General features: G+C 44.9%; 1 protein-coding gene across 1 annotated transcript in view; it reads left to right on the top strand.

The window, feature by feature from the left end:
• ACO2 (aconitase 2) overlaps nucleotides 1-24,555 on the top strand; it is a 53,957-nt gene that overhangs the window by 6,281 nt on the left and 23,121 nt on the right. Inside the window, exon 2 of the mRNA XM_007453972.1 lies at nucleotides 22,285-22,421. Within this exon, the coding sequence (XP_007454034.1) occupies nucleotides 22,285-22,421 (137 nt within the window). The remainder of the gene's footprint in view (nucleotides 1-22,284; nucleotides 22,422-24,555) is intronic.

Below are 24,555 nucleotides of genomic sequence, written 5' to 3'. Positions count from 1 at the left end.
GGATCTAGTTCCCCCACCAGGGATCGAACTCGGGCCCCCTGCATTTGGAGTGTGGAGTCTTACCCATTGGACCACCAGGGAAGTCCCTGGAAAGTTCTTTGAACTCTAATACACTATAAAAATTTGTGAATAGTTTATAATGTTATTTTAGGAATAGGCCTTTTCTAATACTGAGACAAAGGACAGACTTTTTCCTTAGATTGTTCCAGAATGAACCTGTAGAAACCTTTATTTAGGGGATCCTAAAAGGCATGGAGAATGATTTTCTTGGATTCATTCTGCAAAGCTTGGGCCAAAGGAAAGGGCACCAGCTTTGCTGTGTGGCCCTGGGCAAAATAATTAAGTTCCAGAGCCTCAGTATCCTCACCTGTAAAATGGACACAGTATCTTCTGCCTCTGAGTATTAAATGGGACTGTGTATACTTGGGGGAAATCTGATGCAGGGTATGGGCACTTGGTGAAAGTTAGTCTGTGTCTTCAGTCCTGGAGATGGTCTGCAGCCTCCCTTGCCACAGCATTATCCTCAAGACTGGTTCTTGGGATTTGCCTGGCAGTCCAGTGGTTAAGACTCAGCGCTTTCACTGCTGTGGGCCCAGGTTCGATCCCTGGTCAGGGAACTAAGATCCTGCAGGCCGTGAAGTGCAGCCAAAAAATAAATAAATAAAAAATAAAAAAGACTGGCTCTGGGAAAATTGCTTGCTCCTCCCATGCTGTCCATGGATATCGGGTATGTAGTAGTTGTGCAGGAGAATCTTTTGGGTACTGTCCTAAGAGAGTTGGGAGAAGAGGCACAAATGAATCCACTGGCTTCCTGTTTTCTAATTCTCTAAGTTGAAGGGCAGCATTGAGAAGATGCGCTCTAGAATTACATTTGCATTATCACCATGAAGCTCCTTGGGGAATTTAGGCCCAGTTAGGAGGATTTCTGCCTTCACCCTGCAGAGGGCGAGGCAGTTTCTGGGTGGGAGCTTCGATCCTGTGGCCAGTTGTGGGGGTCTGCAGAGAGGCCTCGGGGATTCCTGTAACTGCCACACTTCAGTGCTTCGTAGCTGGGCTCCTTCACCTTCGGCTGGACGTGTGTGCTGTTACTGTTTTGTTGTTGCTGCTCACTGAGAGCTACAGAGCTGATTTAAGACAAGGGACCGGCTATAATACACTGGGCTGAAGCAAGAAGGGGAGGGGGCGAGCTGGGTGGAGCTAAATTCAGGCCAGACCATCCAGGAACTTGCATGTGTGGTGGCATGTTTAGTCTGCCCCGCGGCACCGTTGGCTTTAGAGATAGTGATAATGAGCTGTCAGCCCCGCTGTGCCAGTCACTGAACTAGGTCTTGGACAAACACTGCTTCACTTGATCTTCACAACAACCCTAAGATGTGGGTGTCATTAGCCTGTTTTCACCATGATGAAATAGACCCCCATTGGTTAAATGGCTTGCCCGAGGTCACAACCAGCATGCAGCGGAGCCAGATTTTGAATGCAGGTTTGTTTGACTGTAGAACTCAGGCTTTTTACCACTCAAGCTGTTCCCCCAGAGAACTCCCCTGGGCATAGAGAGTAGAAACTAGATCTCTGAAGAGTAGGCTGGATAGAGGGGACACAGTTCGGTTGGCTCCATGCCCTGTTTGCATATGGATCTATTTGAGGCTGTGATTGCCTCCTGCCCCAAATACCAGCAGAGCTTGAGAGGGAGAGGCCAGAGCTGTGGGTCAGCCTCACAGGCTGCCTATTGAGCTTACAGAGGATGCCCTTTGTAAGTATTCAAAGGGCTGCTGCCCTGGGGGGCCAGAGCAGGGTTTGGGATTTGTATGCACGGTGTGCCTAGCGTCTCTGCTTCAGACAGCAGCAAAGGAGAATTAGGCAGATGAGTGAATCTATCAACTCATTACTTAAAGGAACCCCCTACTGCCTTGGAGCCCATTTAGAGGCTGTGTCTTGGAGAGACATGGCTCCCTGCCCCCTTTCCAAGCCTCTTAAAAGGACTGTTCATTGCTCCGTGAACAGGCACTAATGGCTCCGCACAGCCTCTGCCAGAGGCACTCACAACTTGAATTTGAAAGCAAGATGAAGAGACTAGTGTTCAAATCATGGTTCTTCCTTCAGTGTCCTAGGCTCTGAGTATATAGTGGTGATCAGATTAGACAAGTTTTCTGCCTTCATAGAGCTTACATTTTAGTGCAATTATTTACCTTCTTATCTGTCTGAGTCTCCATTTTCTCATTAAAACAGAAGACAGAATGACCTGTAACAGTCCCACTTGGCACAGTTGTTGGGAAGATGACATAAGATAACCTTTGTGATCTTGCTTGGCACAGTTTTGTTTGTTTCTTTTCATTTTATTTCTTACCAGACTCCCTGGTGGGTCCACTTTGGTTGTATTCCTTCCTTCAGAGTTTGTTCTGTGTCAGTAAATGCAGGATCAGGAGAGCCTCCCTTACTCCTTGAGAGCCCTAGAGATTTGTATCCCATCCAGCAAGGGAGGGGGCACTATCGAACCAAGAAGCCAGATTCCACCAGAGGCGTTGAACAGTTGGGACTGAGCCCCCATGGAGCACTGAGCCCACCTGGCTGCTGGGCCTGTGGAGGTTGGGAGACACTGTAGCATAGTGAGAAGGGCATGGGCTCAGCAGGTTCCCAGCTGTGTGACCTTGGGCAGGCTACTTCCTGTCTCTGAGCCTCTCCATCTTCAGGGCAGTTAGGGAGGCTGAGCTCTGTCCAGCAAGGTTTATAAGAGTGGCTGGCATGGAGCAGTGTGTTAGCTACTGTGATTTACTCCAAAACAGATCTGAGGGCACCTGGCTGCTGGTCACCCTGATGGGATACTCCCACCCAAGTAGAGGGAGTTTTATAGTGAGGAAGTACTATAGGAATGCTTAGTACTATAGGAATGCTTATGGTTTTTGGTGATTTGAAGGGCTGAAGTGTGGAGGAGTGATTAAGCTCATTTGATCTGGTTCCAGAGGACGGGGCTAGGAAGCGTGCTGGGTACTTTCACATAGGTACTCTCCTTTAATCCTCACTACAGCCTGTGAAGGTGTTATTCCCACTCACAGATGAAAAAAGCTGTGTTTAGAGGGCTTAAGTAAAAACACACAAGGTTACACAGCTTGTTGCGGGTAGAGCTGGGATTTGAGCCCACGTTTCCATTGCTAGAATCTATGCCTGATTTAATGGAGGTGTGTTTCAGTTCAGAAGCATTTGTTGTTGTTGTAAAGTATTAGAATTGTCTAGTAGTGGAACAGACTTTCTGGAAGAAAATGAGCTTTCTGAATTAATCATGTTGAATCAGGGGCTTGTAGAGGTTGCTGAAGAGAGGTTTTCAGCCTTGAGGCTGCCCTTGGCCCCCTACTTCCTGAGAAAATGGAGGCTGAGGGCTTAGTGGAAGTATCTGTTTTAGATAAGGGCCTGGTATTTACTCATGAGAGTTTCATAAGCCCGAGACTTGGGCACCAAGCATGGGTGAAAATTTTCCCTTTTCCTAGTTGTTGTGACATCTGTGCGGATGGCCTGCGGATGGCCTCTGGAATGTCTCTGGGCCCTGGGGCCAGGTTGAACCAAACATTGAGTATGTTTTACTTTTGGACTTAGGAAATAAAAACGAAACCCCAATAAGTTTTTTTTTTTTTTTTTTGCGGTATGCAGGCCTCTCACTGTTGTGGCCTCTCCCGTTGCGGAGCACAGGCTCCGGATGCTCAGGCTCAGCAGCCATGGCTCACGGGCCCAGCCGCTCCGTGGCACGTGGGATCTTCCCAGACCGGGGCACGAACCCGTGTCCCCTGCATCGGCAGGCGGACTCTCAACCACTGCGCCACCAGGGAAGCCCCCAATAAGGTATTTTTAAAAAAATACGCCCAAGTCATCATCCTTCTTTAAATAATACTGATGTGGACTACTCATACTCCAGCCACAGTAGTCAGATATTATAAGACTCAGTAATATCTATTTTTAAGGTAAAATTAATTTCTTACTTTTTTTTCATATTTGTAAAGGTACCCCTTGTAGGAAACTTGGAAAATGTAGAAGTATAAAGAATACCATAAAATTTACCTATTATTATTTGTAATACCCAGAGATAACCCACCCCCACCCAGAGATAACTACCATTAACATTGTAGTATATTTCCATCTAGTATTTTTAAAATGTTATAATCCAAATTAAAAATATGTTTAATAATACATGTATTTATAATTTATATTTCTTTAATTTTTTTTCTGATTCTCAAAGTTCAAATTAAATACATATAAAAAGTAAAAAATTGTCCATAATTTCACCCTCCAGGGATAGCTACTGTCAGTTTGGCATCTATTCCATTTTGATTTTATCTGATTTCTTTAATTCATTTGTATCCAAATCAGTACTTAGAATTGCCAGGGTTCACTTGGCGCTTGGAAGGCTCAGTGTTTCGGCTTAGAGCCAGGCTGTCTTTGAGTGCTGGTGTATCTGTGAGACCTTGGGTGAGTTACTGTGCTTCTCCTGCCCTCAATTTCCTCATCTGTTAAGTGGAGCTCGTATATAGTAGGGCTGTTCATCCATGTAAAGTGCTTATAACTTGGCACTCAATAGAAAGTATTAAGTATCACTATTACTACTACTAGTAATTATTATTATTATCATTGTCTTTGCTTAGAAATCTCAGCCCTACCACCTGTTCAGTTTGGGTTCAGTATGTATCCTGGTGCCAGGGACTATGGGGAGGTGTAGATTCAGCACAGACTGGTGTTTAGTGCCTCTCTTGGAGTCACTGTTAAATACCACAGGGTACCTGGCATCAGGCCGGGGGTCTGGTGGAGGGGTCTTGGGGTAAGTACTCCTGGATGGGCTCTGGGGAGTTGTAAAATTGTGTTGTTTTATGTGTTGTCTAAATTTTCTCCATGAAATCTGCCCTCCTTTTTTGAATGGGAGGAAAAACCCTAGTAAAGGCTATTTAAAAAATAAAAAACAACCTGCTTAAAAACAACAACAACAACAACAACAACAACAAAACCCCAACAACCTGCTTTGTAGCATTTTACATAATAATTGCTATTATTTGGGAGCTCATTCACATAATTTCAGACCTCACTTAATACTGTGGGTATTTATTCCCTTTTTCCAAGTGAAGAAACTGGGTTCATATATAAAACAGATAACTAATAAGGACCTACTGTATAGCACAGGGAAGTCTATCTACTCAATACTCTCTGATGGCCTATATGGAAAAGAATCTAAAAAAGAGTGGAGGTATGTATATGTATAACTGAGTCCCTTTGCTGTACTCCTGAAACTAACACAGCATTGTAAATCAACTGTACTCCAATAAAAATTTTAAAAAGAGAGAAAGAAACTGGGTTCAAAGATGAAACCTGCTTGACACCACACAACTAATAAATGGTAGAGCTGGGCCTTTGAGCTATATCTAAGTTCTTTTCACTGTGTAAATAAACCCCAGGTCATAATTCAGGCTCCTGAATCAAACCTGCTGGGTTTCTAGCCTGACCTTCCACCATTTCCTGCTTTGTCTTTTACCTCACACCATTTTGAGTGACCTGTAGCTCCTGCACACTTCACTTTGATGATTCTGTATCTTTTTATGTACTATCTGTCTTCTGAGTGCCTTGCAAACCCTTATTTAACCTCCACAGCCCTGGTCAGGGAAGTCTTGCCTGGGCATCCCAAGCAGAGCTAATTGTTCAGTCTCCTGTACTCCTGCCCCTTGTGTGTGTTTCCTTCCTCAAGCAGGTCACAGTGGGTTACATTTACTGCTGATTGTGGTCAGACTAAGGTATATAAGTGTAGGGACTATCTTATTCCTCTTGGTGTCTGTGTCCTATTGCTTGGCACAGAATAGGTGTTCAAGTGTTAAAATACAAATGTGCTTATAAGAAATAGGTTACATGATAAGCCACCATCAGCCTACTCCATTGAATACTTTTACCCCTCTTGAATGCATTATCTACATGGCAGCCACAGTGACTTTTTTTTTTAAATGCAGATACAATCCTGCTTCAGTGGCTTCCCATTGCTTTTATTTTTTAAAATTTTATTTATCTTTGGCTGCATTGGGTCTTCGTTGCTGCACATGGGCTTTCTCTAGTTGCGGTGAGCGGGGCTACTCTTCGTTGCGGTGTGCGGGCTTCTCATCGTGGTGGCTTCTCTTGTTGCGGAGCACGGGCTCTAGGCGCGCGGGCTTCAGTAGTTGTGGCACATGGGCTCAGTAGTTGTGGCTCGTGGGCTCTAGAGCACAGGCTCAGTAGTTGTGGTGCACAGGCTTAGTTGCTCCGTGGCATGTAGATCATCCCGGACCAGGGATTGAACCCATGTCCCTTGCACTGTCAGGTGGATTCTTAACCACTGTGCCACCAGGAAAGTTCTTCCCATTGCTTTTAGAATCAAGTTAAACATTTAGCATGTCCTACTGTAAAGCTCATACGAAAAAATCAAAGCCTGACCAATTGATTGGTAAAGGTACAATGAACCACTTGCATATTCTGACGGTTCGTTACTTATATACAGACTGAGAAGAGTAAGCTGAAGTTGCCAGCTCCTTGGGTCCTAGTTGCATACACCGAAAAGGGTGGCACCAAAACAAAAGGAGCTGATGACTGCACTGAAAGTTGTGACAGCCTTGACGCCACTAAGCGGGTTTATATCCTGCAGCTCTAGTCTGAAGAGTCCAGGGCAGAAAGCTCTATACCTCATCAGATCGTGGGAGGCGAGGAGAAACTGTCTCATGACTGCCTCCCAGGGAGATAAGGAGCAAGTGGGAGAGGGCCTCACAACTCCTTTAGAGGCCTTCTACCGTCTGGTGTTCCGAGGTATTCTGCCAAGACTCAGATATATAGTTCAAGGTTGCTGCAGTGCTTTTCTCATACACCTGCAAGGTCCGTCATGATACCTGGCCTCATTTTACCTCTTAGCCTTATTTTCTGCCGTTTCCACTGCCCTTTGCTCACTTTGCTCTAGCCAAGCTGGCTTTCTCTTTCTTCTTTCAACTACAGGTGCTTCCCTGCCACAGGGCCTTTGCACATGCTGTTCTCTCCGCCTGCCAGGTTCTCTGGATTCCTTTTCCTAAACTGCACTTTCTTTGCCTGGCTAACTCTTAGGTTCAGTTCTCAGATTAAATATCACTTTCTTGGAAAAGCCCTTCCCCTAGTCTAGATTAGGTTCTCCAGCTTTATACTGTTATAGCGTTATAGCTGCTTAACCTTTCTTTCATAGCACTTCTCATATTGTTGCTTCCATAGTTTCTTTAGTGATTACTTGATATCTGTCTTCTTCACTAGATTGTAAGTTCAGCAATGGGAGGGACTGTGTCGTCTTGCTTATCTCACTAATTCAGGCACCACAGCACAAAGTCTGGGGCTGGATAAATATTTAATGAATCAGTACTACTTCAGTTTTTTTTTTTAAAAGAGTAACTTTATTTATTTTTAATATTTATTTATTTATTTGGTTGCATGGGGTCTTAGTTGCAGCAGGCTGGCTCCTTAGTTGCGGCTCCAGGACTCCTTAGTTGCGGCTCGCCAGCTCCTTAGTTGTGCCCTACAGGCTCCTTAGTTGTGGCATGTGAACTCTTAGCTGCAGCATGCATGTGGGATCTACTTCCCTGACCAGGCATTGAATGCAGGCTGCCTGTGTTGGGAGCGTGGGGTTTTATGCACTGCGCCACCAGGGAAGTCCCTGCTTCAGTTTTAATTAGGGTGGTAGTGTGGTGGAAAAAGTGTTGACTTGAGAATTAAGTGACTTGAGTTCTGCTCCAAACTGCTGTTAACTAGGTACGTGACCTGGGGCACTCTTCATCTGTCACGTGAAGAAAAGATACCTGGTGATCTGGGGACACTTTGGGTTTTGATAATCTATGATTCTAGGTGAACCATTTAATTAGCCAAGTTCTAGAGGGATGGGACTTAGGATGAGACTCCAACTGCCTACTTGACATCTCCACTTGGGTGTCAGACAGAAAAACTCCCGATCTCACCCCCAAGCCTGCTCTTCCTATTGCCTTCCCCATTTCAGTTTATAGTAACTCCATTCTTCCAGTTACTCAGGCCCCAAACCTCAGTGGTATTTTTGACTTTCCTCTCATGCCTCTTGGCCAGTTTGTTAGCAAATCCTATTGTTAGTACTTTCAGAGACTATCCAGACTCCAACCCCTTCTCACCACCTCCACCATTACCACTCTGGTCCAAATCACCACCATCTTTGACTGGGATATTGTGTTGGCCTCCTATCTGGTTTCCCTGCTTCCTTCTATTCTATGTACAGCAGCCAGAATGGTCCTTATAAATAAGTAGGACCATGTAATTCTCATTCAGAATTCTCTGTTAGCTTCTTTTCTCACTCAGAGTACAGTCCAGAATCTTTACTGTATTCTACAAGGTCCTATGCCACCTTTTCTTTTTTTTTAAAGATTTGTTTATTATTTATTTGTTTTATTTATTTTTGGCTGTGTCAGATCTTAGTTGTGGCATGTGGGTCTTCGTTGAGGCATGCAGGATCTTTCGTTGTGGCGCGTGGGCTTCTCTCTAGTTGTGGCCTGCGGGTTTTCTCTTCTCTCGTGGCGTGTAGACTGGGCGGGTGGGCTTTGTAGTTTGCGGCACGCAGGCTCTGTAGTTGAGGTGCACGAGCTCAGTAGTTGTGGCACGTGGGCTTAGTTGCCCCATGGCATGTGGGATCTTAGTTCCCTGAGCAGGGATCGAACCTGTGTCCTCTGCATTGCAAGGTGAATTCTTTGCCACTGGACCACCAGAGAAGTCCCTAGGTCCTATGCAATCTTGGTCTTACCTCTTACTGTACTCTTCCTTGTTTATTCTGCTCTGGCCATACTGGCTTCCTTGCTGTTCCTTTTTTCCCCCCCTATATATTTTTTACTTTTAAATATTTACCATTTTAAGAATTTTAAGTGTACAGTTCAGTAGCATCAAGTACATTCACATTGTTGCACAACTATCACCACCAGTCATCTCCAGAACTTTTTCATCTTCCCAAACTGAGACTGTAGCCATTAGACACTAACTCCCCATTTCCCCCTTCCCCCAACCCCTGGTGCCCACTATTCTGCTTTCTGTCTCTGTGGACTTAATTACTCCAGGTACCTCATATAACTAATCACACAGTATTTGTCCTTTTGTGACTGGCTTATTTCACTTAGCATAATGTCTTCAAGGTTCATCTGTGTTGTAGCATGTGTCACATTCTTTTTTAGGCTTTTACACATCCTTTGTTAAGTCTAACTAATATTCCATTTTATGTACCACATTCTGTTTCTCCATCATCCATCAATGGACACTTGGGTGGGTTGCTTCCACTTTTTGGCTATTACGAATAATACTGCTATCAACGTGGGTATACAGATGTCTCTCCTTGTTGTTCTTTGAGCAGAACGGGCACTACCTCACTTTGGAGGATCCTTAAACTTTCTGTCTAGAATACTCTTCCTTCAGATTCCCTGTAGGTTGACCTTTTGTCAGGTTGTTGTTCAATGTCACCTTCTCACTGAAGCCCTTCCCAACTCTCCTACTTTATTTTTATTTTTTATTTTTTTTGCAGTACGCGGGCCTCTCACTGTTGTGGCCTCTCCCGTCGCGGAGCACAGGCTCCGGACGTGCAGGCTTAGTGGCTATGGCTCACGGGCCCAGCCGTTCCGCGGCATGTGGGATCCTCCCGGACCGGGGCACGCACCCGTGTCCCCTGCATCGGCAGGCAGACTCTCAACCACTGCGCCACCAGGGAAGCCCCTCTCCTACTTTAAATTGCACCTCACCCTACTTCCCTGGCTCCCTCTCCCAGGGCTCCTGCTTCATTCTCTCATGACACTTACCAATATCTGACTGAGGTTTTACTTGTTTCTCTGTGTCTACTTGTCTGTCCCCTCCCCGCCCTTATCCTCCCGGAATGTCAGTCCCAAGAAGGCAGGGAGTATTGGACCATTTTGTTCATTGCTGTATCCTCAGTGCCTCAGTGCCTGGCACCCGTAGTCACTCAGTAACTAGTTGATAGATGGACAGACGAATGAGTAAACAAATGGGTAAGGTTTGGTAGTAGGAGGGAGGGGGGACAGAGCGAATGACAGTGAAGATAGATGTTTTTCACCAGAGTCAGCCCTGCTTATCATTTCTCATATTTCTGGCTGCTACTGAGATTATAAAGTTAATATAAAAACCTAGCTTTTTCTTCATCCTTGTATCTTACTTCTCCAGTGACTGCTACTGTCCCCCAAAGACAGTCTTGTTCTGGGAAAGTTGCATGATAGAGGGCACCAAAGCGTACACACAGAATTGAGAGGATCAATGTGAGGTTGCAGGTTTTAAATTTTTTGAAGTAAGGACACCAAAATAACAACAACCAGAACAAAAACAAAAAAACCACTATATCATTCTCTGTTATCACCATTATTTCTTAAAAGGGCCTTTTTAACATCAAAGGTATAGGAAGGAAAGACTCAGAACAAAGAACATGTTTTAAATGTAATAAATTTGACTTTTTAAAAAAACTTGCTACATTGTCTTTATTTTCTCCATTTTCCTGGTGGATAGGTGTGTGCAGGCAGGCATCAAGTGGGTGGGCTGAGGTTTGGGGTCCTCTGGTACAATAGTAGGTGGAATGCTGCAGAGAGCCTGGTGATGCTCTGCAAAGGCCTCCGGTGACTGTCATTCGTTGTCGCTGTTTGCCTTTGATGTTGTAAGTAATTTTTTTTGTTTTTTTCTTTTTTTGCGGTACGCAGGCCTCTCACTGTTGTGGCCTCTCCCGTTGCGGAGCACAGGCTCCGGATGCGCAGGCCCAGCGGCCATGGCTCATGGGCCCAGCCGCTCTGTGGCATGTGGGATGCTCCCGGATCAGGGCACGAACCCATGTCTCCTGCATTGGCACGCGGACTCTAAACCACTGCACCAGCAGGGAAGCCCATGTAATATTTTTTTAAATTGAGTTATAATTGACATACAACATTGTATTAGTTTCAGGTACACAGCATGATGATTATATATTTGTACGTATTGCAAAGTGATCACCACCACAAGACTAGTTACCGTCCATCACCGTACATTTTATGTAACTAATATTTTTAATTGGAAGTTCTCTAAGATAGTGTTTTCGGACTGCCTATGTTCGGACTGTTTTTGGATCATGAAATTAATGGGGTGCAAGTGGCCTTCAAAAAAAGATAACATAGAATGCTAAATGAAAAAAGCCAGACACAGAAGGCCACCTATTGTATGATTTCATTTACATGAAATATCTAGAACAGACAAATCCATAGAAACAGACAGCAGATCAGTGATTGCCAGCAGCTGGGACAGGGAGGGTGAAAAGAAAAAGGAGCAGCTGCTCAGTGTGTTTGGGGCTTGCTTTGGGTGATGGAGAGGTTCTGGTTTTTGCATCTGTAGCCAATGTTTTTGATTTGAACCCAAACATGGTCTTGTTTGAGCCCTGAGGAGGCCTTAGCCTCTTTTTCACTCGACCACTCGTATTTCCCTGCCTTCACTGACCCCTGTACCTAACGCATACAATAGCCACTCTAACACACTACCACACCTTCTGTTTGTCTTATCCCACCATACTGTGGTCTTGAGGGCAGGGAGAGCGTGGTGGTGTTCTAGAGTCTAATGTGGTACAGCTAAGCTTTCCCCAGGTGTGCTGTAGCAAATAACATACAGGTGTGCAGAGATAATGACCCCCCCCCCCATCCCCCAGCAACTAAGGCTGCCAGTTGTCTTCCAGCAGCAACCTGGTCTGTTTACCAAAAAGAATTATTTTGTTCGTGTGCCTTAACTTGAAAAAGTTTGGGAGCCATATGGAAACAATTTCTGGCATTATTTGTTAAATGACAGGGATTATTCTTCGTATTTTATAAGTATTTTAAAATAGAGTAAACAGTTTGACCATACAGGGAGCTAATAATGGGTAGCGTTCTGAATCTGGTGTTCTTTCTGTGACACCATGCTGGGTTGCATTTGATGTGTGCACATATGCATACCTTTACATCCACATCTGTGTGTAAATGAAGGCGAAGGCTGTGGCTACTCCAGAAAGACCTGAGCTCTGGGGGTTTTCTTCCTTGCTACAGATTAATCTGTTCTGACGTTGCTATGCTTTCCCCTAGGCCTTTGGGAGTAAGTGGGTTTATCTGATACCTGCTTACTGGGGAGGAATATTTATAGAATCTCTGAGCTGGAAGGAACTTTGGAGAACATCTAGTCCGGTGGTTCCCAGATATGGCTGTATCAGAGTAACCTGTAATCTTTATTGATGCTTAAGGCTCCACCTCAGGTGATTCTGATTGAGAGGTCTGGGAGCCCTTGGGGCCTAGAAGCTGTTTCAGTGAAACCTCCCAGGTGATTTTGATGCAGCCAGAATGATCTGCTTCTCCCATTTTATAGAAATGGAGGGACTTCCCTGGTGATCCAGTGGCTAAGACTCCTCCCTGCCAGTGCAGGGGGCCCAGGTTCGATCCCTGGTCAGGGAACTAGATCCCACATGCTGCAACTAAGAGTTCGCATGCCACAACTAAAGATCCCACATGCTGCAACTAAAGATTCTGCATGCGGCAACGAAGATCCCACGAACTGCAACTGAGACCTGGCGCAGCCAAATAAATAAATATTTTTTTAAAAAAAGAAAGAAATGAAAAAGAAGGCACAGAAAGGCTAGATTATTTGTACAGGGGTGCTTTGTGACCGAACTCGGAGGCCAGATCTCTGGACTCCCAACCCCTGAATGTTCCTTCTTGGCCCCCACCACCTCCTGTCACAGGGGGAATCTCACTGTCCACCATACTGCACACAGAGAAATGACCCATGGGGCGGGCACTCTGAGCTTGATACCTTCACCTGAATGTTGGATTTCAAAATTGGAGTTCAAGAAGAAACCTATAGTGATATTAGGGAACTTTGGTTCTCTCTACATCAGCTAAAAACAGCTTGCTGTCAGTCTCTTTCCATCCACACAGTATTACCTTAATACAAATTTGGGGAATTATAGGAGAAAATAATTTTCTGTCTTAACCCAAACCATTTTTTATAATGTTCATTACCTTTACATACTTGAAGATAGAGTCTCAGATATGGAATTACTGAGTCAAAGGTATGGATGTTCCTGTGGACGTCTTATCGACAAGCTGCTTTATAAAAAGATTGAATTATTTTGCTTTCAGTCCACAGCAAGCAGTCTGCAAGGATATTTATCTTTGGTTCCGAGCATTTAATTTTTAATTAAAAACTAATGTTGGTTACATTCTTTTTAATTATAAGAAGTATTATAATGATTCATTTGTAGAAAATTTGGAAAATTTAGAAAAAAATCATGAAGGAAATTTAAACCATTATGTCTAGCGCATGGATTTAACCATACTTGCTGCCTTACTTAAAAGCTTTTTTGTCATGAATTTTTACACATAAGTAAAAGTAGAAAATAGTACAAAGAACACCCATATACCTACCATCTAGAGTCAACAGTTATCAACATTTTGCCTTATTTGCTTCATCTATATATATATTTTTAAATTTTTATTGGGGTATAGTTGATTTACAATATTGTGTTAGTTTCTACTGTAGAGCAAAGTGAATCAGCTTATACATTTATATATATATATATATATATATATATATTTATATATCTTTTTTGGATTTCCTTCCCATTTAGGTCCCCACAGAGCATTGAGTACAGTTCTCTGTGCTATACAATAGGTTCTCATTAGTTATCTATTTTATACATAGTATCGATAGTGTATATGTGTCAATCCCAGTCTCACAATTCATCCCACCCCCCCCATCTATATATTTTTTATTATTTTTTTTTCTGGACCACTTCAGAAGAAATTAAAGGCATTGTGACACCTCATTCCTAAAAGCATCAACAACATTCATCTCTTAAAACTAAGTCAATTAGCTGTATAACTACAGTATCATTTTCTTAACTTCCCCACTTCTCCCAGAAATGTCTTTGGTAGCTATCTCTTTTCAAATCAAGACCTGATAAAAAATTTGCATGCTGCATTGATTTTACTTTTTTTTTTTTTGCGGTACGCGGGCCTCTCACTGTTGTGGCCTCTCCCGTTGCAGAGCACAGGCTCCGGACGCGCAGGCTCAGCGGCCATGGCTCACGGGACCAGCCGCTGCGCGGTATGTGGGATCTTCCCGCACCGGAGCATGAACCCATGTCCCCCGCATCGGCAGGCGGACTCTCGACCACTGCGCCACGAGGGAAGCCCTGATTTTACTTTTTTAGTCTCTTAATCTAGAACAGCACCTCCCCACTCCCACCCCGTCACACACACACCGTTTTTCCCCATGACATTGACTTGAAAGGGACTAGCCCAGATTCTCGTAGACTGTTCGCATTCTGGATGTAATTGATTATTCTTTTATTCCTTGCATTTCCCTTAAACTGGAAGTAAGGTCCCAAAGCTTTCTTAGATTCAGGTTAAACATTTTTTGACAAGAATTCTTCATAGGTGACGCTGTCCCATCGGGAGGCACGAATGTAAGGTAGTCTTGCTGTTGGTGATGCTGTTTGATCTCTGGGTTGAGCTGGTGGTAACCAGATTCCTCTAGTGTGAAGGTGCATTTTTTTCCTTTTACTTAGTCGTGATAAATTCCTGTAAGTTAACTTGCTGAAACAAAGGGTTTGCACATTTTTAAAAACCAGAACACTTGATTATTGTCTAAGTGCTCCTGACTGATCCTGCTATGTACACTACACTACAGTCAGCATGCTTTTCTGCACCAATTTGTTTTGTTCATTCTTTTTTTTCCCCCGATTACAAAAGAAACTCGCATATATCATGCAGCATTTAAAAGTTACAGAAATACTTAGCCTAGAACATAAAAGTGCCCATAATTCTAATCTCTAGAGATAATTGCTGTGAACAGTTTAGGCATATCATTTCAATTTTTTCCTAAACATATTTACATTTGTTAATTACTGTTATTATACAGAAATGGGCCTATACCATGGCACTATTTTGCTATTTCTTATTTTCATTGAATGTGTCATGAAATTTTTTTCCTGCCAGTAAAGGTAGATCTGCTTCTTTTTAAAGTTTTATTTTTTAAATATTCTTTTTTAAAAAATGTTTATTTATGTATTTATTTGGTGGCACCGGATCTTAGTTGTGGCAGGTGGGCTCCTTCGTTGCGGCATGCGAACTCTTAGTTGCAGCATTATGTGCGATGTAGTTCCCTGACCAGAGTTCGAACCAGGGCCCTCTGCATTGGGAGCTCAGAGTCTTATCCACTGCGCCACAAGGGAAGTCCCCCTCTACTTCTTTTTTTAAATCATGGTAAAATACATAATAAAGTTTGACATTTTAACCATTTTTAACTGTTCATTTCAGTGACGTTAACTACATTCACAGTGTTGTTAGACCACCACCATCATCTTATTCTTGAATATTTAAAAAGGTGTAGAATGGCATTCCTTCGTGGATGAACCAGAATTTATTCAATCAGTGCCCTATTTTTGGACAAGTGTGTTGTTCTTTTAAAAACAGTGATGGGGACTTCCCTGGTGGCACAGTAGTTAAGAATCCACCTGCCAGTGCAGGGGACACGCGTTCGAACCCTGGTTTGGGAAGCTCCTACATGCCATGGAAATAAGCCCGTGCGCCGCAACTGCTGAGCCTGCGCGCCTAGAGCCTGTGCTCCGCAACAAGAGAAGCCAGCGCAATGAAAAACCCGCACACTGCAACAAAGAGCAGCCCCGCTTGCTGCAACTAGAGAAAGCCCGCACGTGGCAACGAAGACCATCAATCCAAATGTGAAGCTAGATAAAGAACAGTTGTCTAAATAAATAAATAAAAACAGTGATGTAGAGAGCGTCTTTGCTAGTCTCTACACTCATTTAAGTGAGTATTTTTATAAGATAGCTTCCTGGAAGAGGGAAAGCTAGTCAAAAGGTACAAACGTTTTACATTTTAATAGGTATTGCCTAATTGTCTTTCAAAAATGTTCAACCTGTTTACAGTCTAACCACAAGCATCTGAGCCTGGCAAATTATTGATTTGTCCTGTTAACTATTTGTTCTCACAAGGTTAACCAAACTTGCTCTGTATTTAACCTTGCTCAATAAGGGAGAACTGGTTGGTAAAGTAAAAGCAACATTCATTGGTTTAATTAACTGATATTTATGTAGCACCTGTGTATCAGACCTGGTGTTCAGGCATGGGGAATTTTATTATGAATGAACAGACACAGTCCCTCCCTTAGTGGATCTTACAGACTAGTGGAGACAGATATCATCTCACAAATGAACGTCAGGAAGTAGCAAATGGGCATAGATGATAGGAGGCTCTGCTTGGGCTGAGAGTTCAAGAAGGTTCCCTAAGAAAGTGAAATTAATTTGGAACTTGAAGGATCAATGGGAATTACCTACACAAAGGGTAGATTGAGAAGGGGGTGGGCAGAGAACATTCTAAGCAGAAGAAACGGCATGTGCAAAGGCCCAGTGGCAGATCCTTTTAGACTTTGTACTGGCTACGGAAGTTCAGCATGTTTGGTGCCCTGGAGGAAAGCAAGTTTCTGAATTATTCAGAGACCAAATAGATGAGGTCTCTCTGCCAGGATCCCGTAAGCAGAAGGGGTTTCAGAGGGATGGGAGGTTTTCCAAGGCAAATTCTAACAAATTGCAAGTAGTCTGAAGGAGAGACAGAAGAGATGCTGCTACAGAGCTCAGCTTAGATTTTTAGAATGTCTTAGCCAAAGTTGGAAGGAGGGCAAGTAACTAAGGAGAAACACTGTGGCAGCTGGAATACATCAGAAAGGGGTCAAGAATGTCAAAGGCCCAGATGAGCTAAGGCTTCTGAAAAATGCTGAACAGCCAAAAGCTATGTTTGCAGTAAGCAAAAGAAGAGGCATACCCCTTCTGCCAGAATCCAGAAAAGGAGCACAACAACCTCATCACATCTAATTGTGTGTCTGTCTCCTCCATGAAAATAATACAATATAACATACATTGAGGGCTTTCCTGGAGGTGCAGTGGTTAAGAATCCGCTTGCCGATGCGGGGGACATGGGTTCAATCCCTGGCCTGGGAAGATCCCACATGCCGCGGAGCCACTAAGCCTGTGCGCCAGAACTACTGAAGCCCATGCACCTAGAGCCGTGCTCCGCAACAAGAGAAGCCACGACAATGGGAAGCCTGCGCACCACAATGAAGAGTAGCCCCCGCTCGCCGCAACTAGAGAAAGCCTGTGCACAGCAGCAGAGACCCAACACAGCCAAAAATAAAAACAAATAAATTAATTTTTTAAAAATCACATACATTGAGCACATATGAACCCGCTCTGTGCCAAGCACTTAAAGTAGACTATTTCATTTACTATTAACATGTTTATCTCCACTTTCTCTGTGGGGAAGCTCAGGCTTGGTGAGGCTAAATAACTTCTCTAGGGCCACAGCGGGTTAGTGATGTTGCTGGGTTGGGCAATCTGACTACAGGTCTTCAATCTGAATCATCACACCATGCTACCTTCCAATGGGAAAGGATAGGCTATGTGGGATTAGCGGGTAGCAGAATCCAGGGGAATTGGCTCATCCTAGAAAGAGACAGGTCTGCACTTGCATCCTGGATTCACTGTCACATGTAAGATTTCTGACTTAACCTCTCTGATCTTCAGTTTCCAAATCTGTAAGATGGGAATAACAATTACCTTGTACCACTATGGAATTCAAAATTAGGCACAGAAAATTCTTGGCATGGAGCAGGTACTTAATAAGTAAGGCTGTTTTATTTAAGACTACCCATAGCCTAGTCTTCATTTTATATGTGAGATATATGTGGTCCTGAATGAATGATACATGGTATCCTTGCCCTTGAAGTCAGTCTTTGGGGTAAGCATATTAGTATGATCAGCCTCTTCAGAGTTATACATGACATTTCATACACTTTAAACCTCTCACAGTTCGGCTCTGAAACAGGGAACAAGGCTGAGATTTCACCCTTTACAGGTGTGAAAAACTCAGGCCTGGAGGAACAAATTGCTTAAGGTCTCACAGCCAGGCTAACATCTTCTTACTTTCTTGTTGCGATTAGTAGATTAGTGAAACGGAGTGTGAGTGTTGATTTCTGTAGGGCAACTGACGGGTCAGTCAGGCTGTCCCTAGTCTCGAAACAGAAACTATGGCTTAGTGACATTTTAGTCAGGTGGTTATTGTTGTGGGTTGAAGACCCGGACCTGGGGATTGTCACTAAATAGATCACTGTTGGCTTGACCAAACGTCCACCCTGGGGAGCCTGGCCTGGAATGGGTCACATTTGTACTGAGACTTGGATGAACAGCCTGAGAGTTGTGCTTACTGCATGTGTGGCTGACATGCACTGGGAAGGCCAGCCTATCAGGACCTGGGGTGACTGACCCGGACTCCTGTAGACCACAGAGGGCTGGAGGTAGACAGAAACTGGTGCTGAAATTAAACCAAGATTAAGGTAGAGCTCTGCACAGAAAACCAAGTCTGTAGTACAGTGTGGCTTGAGCGGTCAGTGAGGAAGGTGGCTATTGAGGGGTTAGGAGGAAGGGAGTGATGCATGTGTCAGCAGTGAGGTGGACAGCCACAAGCTCAGCAAAGGAGGTGACTGTCCCTTTGCCCTCAGCACAGGACATGGTTGGGCTATTGCAGGATTTAGAAACATGCCACGTAAAGGAAAAGTTGAAAAAACTCAGGGCTACCCTTGGCCTAGAGAAGAGGGGGTTTAGAGAGGACGGTAAGTCCTGTCTTGAGATAGTTGAGGGACCCCCGCCCTCAGCTGAGTTGTTGACCTGGGTAAGGTTTAGGGTTACGTTGTTTTGGGCCATATCTCGTGGCTTGCGGGACCTTAGTTCCCCAACCAGGGATTGAACCCAGGCCCATGCAGTGAAGGTGCTGAGTCCTAACCACTGGACCGCCAGGGAAGTCCCAGGATTGTGTATTTTTAACAAACTCAGGAGATTCTGTTGCACCTCAGGTCTGGGAAGCAATATCCTGAGAAAGATGGTTGCGTTTATTTCATACCGTCCAGAGGGCAGACACCCCCGCTACCTGAAAAAGCAGACTGTGCAAGGAAACAGAGAGAGGGAGAATATTTTGAAATTTTTCAGAAATGGATTGGTGGTCGTGTGGGACAATGAACTCCTGGCATGGGATGGGGTCCAAATAGCTTTTTAGAAAAATTGACTTGATGAACATTCAGGTTGTTCAGGCTTCCTAAAAACTCTTTCCAATCCCTATTAATGTATAAACCCGAGCCGTCCCATGTGGCAACTTAACTTTAATTAAAATTGAGTAACATTAAAAATTCCACTCCTCAGTCACCTCAGCACACTTGAGGTGCCCTGCAGCCACGCGTGGTGGGTGGCTACTATATTGAACAGTGAGGATCTAGGACGTGTCCATCATGGCAGGAAGTCCTCTTGGGCAGCGCTAGCTGTTGTGAACAGACATTTGCACATAGTTGGTAAGCAGAGCAGTGTCATGATTAAGGATTGAGGATGTAGCTGGTTGATTTGTTATTAACACTATTGAGTTTATCTCCATTTTAGGGGCAAAGCTTGCGGATGAGGGCCTGGGGCAATAGCAGAAAGTGGGCCAGTCAGGCTGGGTTGGGTCCTGGTTGCTGCTCTGTGGCCTTGGTCACTGCATGAGAGCCTCAGTTGCCTCACTTGGAAAATAGGCTAATCACAGGCGCCGCTTCACTGGGTGGCTGTGAGGATTAGATGCTTAGCACGGTGCTCATCTCACACTAGGCACTAATAAATATTCTTTTTTTTTTATCCCAAAGTTGTATTCTGTATGAACAAATTATTTTGTCCTTTTTTCCCCAGTCAGCATTATTACTTAAATCTATTTTTAAGTATTAATATGTGTCCATAGATTGCTTAATTGTCCCCTTACTGTTAGGAATTTGCTACTTTACCTTTTCTCTACACTATAATTATGATTACAGTTATTTGTTTTGCTTACTGGGCCAGATACTAGGTATTGTTCTACTCATTTTTATTTCTAAGGAAACTGAAGTTAAGGGCAATTAATTTACAAAAAGAGAGCGATAGATCTGTGCATAAACATTGGAAAGATGTCAAATATATGTTGATAAGTGAAAAAAGCAAGTTGCAGAACAACTTGTATAGCTTCTCATTTGTGTGAAAAACACAGAGGAGGCTGAATGTATGCTTATAAATGCACAGGGGTAATAATAGAAACCGTGCCAAGTACTTTCTGTTACCTCCTAGCCCTCACAATAGCACTGTGTGGAAATGAGTACTTAGAGAGGATAAATTGTCCTAGATGGCTCAGGTAGTAAATGGTGTGCCAGGTTGAAGTCCAGGTCCCCCCGACTGCCGCTGTGCACTGGGCCTCCCACTGTAATGGCAGCGGCAGGTAGCAGCGGCTGTACCTGCAGCTGCAGTGTCCCACATTCCTCTGCACAGGCTGTTGAAAGTCCTTTGGGACTCCCCTGGCGGTCCAGTGGTTAAGACTCCATGCTTCCACTGCAGGGGGCACGGGTTTGTTCCCTGGTTGGGGAACTAAGATCCCACATGCTGCGAGGCCAAAAAAAAAAGGAAAGTCCTTTGATTGGTGAGTTCTTCACCCCTACCCAGTAGGGCAGAGAGTGAGGGTCCCCTGGTGGATTTTTAGCTGGAGGGCAGGTGGATCTGCAGTCTGCACTGGGAGGTCACTCCTGCTGTGGCAGGTCAGGGGGTGGCGGGTGGGGTGCTGTTTCCTGATGGGGTCTGCCCTCCTCGCCGGCCACCTGAACAGCAAGTGGCAGCTGTGCATTTGTATTGGTTCAGATGCTGAGGTCGGCAGGATTTGGCTTTAAATGTCCTGGTGACATATAGAAGGGAGCCTGGGGCAGTGGCTTGAGCTTTGCCTCTTTCCTTGCCCAAGGGTATGACTTCCTAGACGGGGAACACCACTGTTCTTTCCCTCTGTCGCTTCTTTGGGTTCATCTATTCCTCCTTGGTCAAAATGGACCCTGTGAAGTTTGTCATCCACAGTTTAAAATGAACTAATACAGACCCCTTCATAACAGTTGCTTATCTGTTGCTGCATAAGAAGTCGTTGCTCCCAAACTTAGAGGATTAAAACAACAATACACATTTCTCGCTCACAGTTCCTGTGGGCCCGGAATTTGGGAGCGTCTTGGCTGGTGGTTCTGGCTCAGAGTCGCTCAAGATCTTGCAGTCCAGGTTGTCGGCCAGGGCCCTGGTGAGCTGAGGGCTTGGGCTGAGGCTGGAGCACTGGCTTGCAAAATGGCGTGCTTACACGCCTAGCAAGGTGGTGCTGGTTTTTGGCAAGAGGCCTCAGTTCCTCTCTAGGTGGGCCTCTCTGAGGACTGCTGAACTGTTTGTTTGTTTGTTTGTTTGTTTGTTTGTTTGTTTGTTTGCGGTACGCGGGCCTCTCACTGTTGTGGCCTCTCCTGTTGCGGAGCACAGGCTCCGGATGCGCAGGCTCAGCGGCCATGGCTCACGGGCCCAGCCACTCCGCGGCATGTGGGATCTTCCCGGACCGGGGCACGAACCTGTGTCCCCCGCATCGGCAGGTGGACTCTGAACCACTGTGCCACCAGGGAAGCCCTGCTGAAATGTTTTAACAGCGGTGGAGACTGTCTTCCGCCAGAGCCGTCAAAGAAAGAGAGAGCCAGGCAGAAGCAATCCTTTTTGTGACCTAGCCTCAGAGGTCCCCTAGTATCACTATGCCACATTCTGTTCAGTCAGTCGGTGAGTCTGCTGCACATTCCAGGGTAGCAGGATTAGGCACCACCTTTTCAAGGGGTGAGGAAACATCCAAAGCTCATGCATAGGTTTTCCTCACTAATTTTTCCATCTATTCAACCATTAGTTATTAAATCTCAAATATGTGCCAGGTAGTCCAGATACAGATGAATAAGACAAACAAAACTTGATCCCAAGCCTCAAGGAATTTATAGGGCAGGGAGGATAGCAGCTACCATTTGGGTGGTGCTTTAGAGCTTAATGAGAATGTCCACATATTTTCTCCTTCAACCTTCCCAGTAACTGTATGATCGCTACAACTGGTTGTATCCCCATTGCCCAACTTTTTGGTCCTCAGATGATAGAGGATTTTCTTAAGTGGACAGAATTTGACTTTGATGCAGAAATTCTGACTGTAAATCCCTTACACTTTTCTGCTACCACAGGCTGTGTTCCTTTTGGCTACTGTCTCATCCCTGTGCCTCAGGTGAGGAAACTGAGGCTGCAGTCACTGAATAGCTCTTGACACTTGAATTCTTTGCTTTTTTCACCATTCTGCGCTGTCGCTCAGGGGTGGACCGCTCTGAATACTCCACTGACAGTCGCTGCTGTCCTTCTTGCAGAAAGCTCTGGGTGTGCGGCAGTACCATGTGGCCTCCGTCCTGTGCCAGCGGGCCGAGGTGGCCATGAGCCACTTTGAGCCCAGTGAGTACATCCGCTATGACCTGCTCGAGAAGAACATTAACGTCGTCCGCAAACGGTAAGGCTGCAGGGCGAGCTGTGGAGACTGCGAGAGAGTGTTGGTGCTTCTGGTGCCGCCTGCCCCTTTCAGGCAGCGTAGGAGGTGCTTGGGGAAGGATGGTTGGTCGTGGTGGTGGCAGGATCGAGTCATTTAGGGTACAGCGGTCCCTGCTGAGGAAGGGTGTTCCAGATCAGTGGTGGACCTTCTGTCCTCTCTGCCAAGGAAAAGTCTGTTAGCAAGAAGCTTGGAGATGTGGGCCCTAGGGAAGGTCTCAGGCACTCTTCGGTGCTGTGGCCCGAACCTTCCACCCACTCGTTCCAGGACAGACAACTAGCCCTGGGCCATTTCTCTGGGATCTACCGGGCCCAGTGACTTCAGAAATACATACATTTCTTCTTCAGTGCATAAGCCCAGGGGAGAGCTTAGCCTTTAGACTCAGAAGGAATCTCAGGTGGGATCTTGAGCATATTTTTTTTCTGGACCTCTCTTTGCTCATTTGGTAAAATGGCAGTTGTCTTTGCACTGCTGTTCTGTGTGCCAGGTTCTGGACTAGATGCTGGCACAGGAGGGATGAATAAGATACCACAAGAGGATGAGGAGTGGGGGCTGGTAGCGCCAACCAGCGCTGCCCCTGAAACTTGAATGGCTGCAGACAGAGCTGCGCACTTGCCTATCTGGTGACATGGCCCTGGGAGGACGAGAGAACCAGTATGAGTACACAGTGTCCCCATCCCCATTAATAGCTGACGAATGGGCTCAGGTGGACAAAGCCACACTGTGAGTGAGTGATGGGACCTGGTCTCCAGGCTCTCGTCCAGTGCTCTGGCCACTGTCCCACACTTGCTCTCTGTTGCCACTTTGCTTCCTTTTTACTGGTATCCTCACTTCAGTTTTACAGGTAAGGGACTATCTTAGTCTTTATCTGCAGTAGCCTGCAACTTGGCATCACCTAATTATAGTGAAGACCTCTTAATGTACATCAAGGATGTTCATCTGATTCAGGTGGTGTAGGCCTTACTACTCAAAATGCGGCCCATGGATCAGCAGCATCGGCATCAACAAGAGCACTGGGAGCTTGTTAGAAATGCAGAGCCTCAGGCCTCACCCCAGACCCACTGAGTCAGAATCTGCAGTTTTAACAGGAGCCCCAGGTGACTGGAGTGCACATCAAAATGTGAGAAGCTCTGGCCAGGTTCCCATCTGGTTCTAATGTGTAGTCAGGGTTGAAACCACTGTCCTCATCACTGTGCAACCTTATACAAATACTTTTCCCCAGAAAACACGATTTATTCTTACAGCTCTCAGATCACAGCTCAGTGGAAAAATAATAGATTTTGCTTTAATCTGCAAAACACTTCCCCCTGCTCTTCATCATGCTTAGGAGAGTTAACATAGAAGCTTGCTTTGAGATAACTTGACAAAGAAGTGCTCACCATTTTGTCTTTGCTTTAAAAAAATTAATCAAAAAACTGCCCTTTGGTTTTAATTTTTATCAGCAAAATTAACCCTCCCCCTAAAATTTTTCCTTTGCCTTCTTATTCCAACTCTGCACTAACCAGAAAAGTCCAATCAATAACTTTTAGCATTTTCCAGATTAGTACAGACAAGAGATGTTCCATTTTCATTGTTGGCATAGAAGAGTGGTTCTCGCTGGAGGTGGGGTGAGGGGTTGATTTTGTCCCCTAGGGAATGTCTAGAGACATTGTAGGTTGTCATAACCTGGGGTGGGGTGTGGTTTACTGTTACCTAGTGGGTAGAGGCCAAAAAAACTGTCACACATCCTACAGTGCAGAAGACAGCCTCCACACTAAAGAGTCATCTGGCCCAAACTGTCAGTCGTGCCATAGTTGAGAAACCCTTCCATAGAGAAAGAAAGCAGAATTGAGGCTGTTCTAAAAAGATGCTAGTGGATTAAAATAGACGTAAGAGTGTTTTAGAGGGCCAGGGGATTTTCAGGGGGACGATTCCTCCACCCTGTGACAGAGGGGCCTGATTCTGTTCCTGGGAACTGGGCCTCTGTCATCCAGTGAAGTGGGGGACAGATGGACATAGAGGACCTACCTTGCCATCCTCAGTTAATCCTCAAGGAAATGTGGTGATGAACTCGTCCTTAGGCTTTTGTCATTGTCAGGCTTTTTTTTTTTTTTTTTTT

The sequence above is a fragment of the Lipotes vexillifer genome, unplaced genomic scaffold (assembly GCF_000442215.2).
Source record: "Lipotes vexillifer unplaced genomic scaffold, Lipotes_vexillifer_v1.1 scaffold382, whole genome shotgun sequence".
Classification (NCBI taxonomy): domain Eukaryota; kingdom Metazoa; phylum Chordata; class Mammalia; order Artiodactyla; family Lipotidae; genus Lipotes; species Lipotes vexillifer.
Note: the sequence above shows the minus strand (reverse complement) of the source record. Positions and strands in the feature narration are given on the sequence as shown.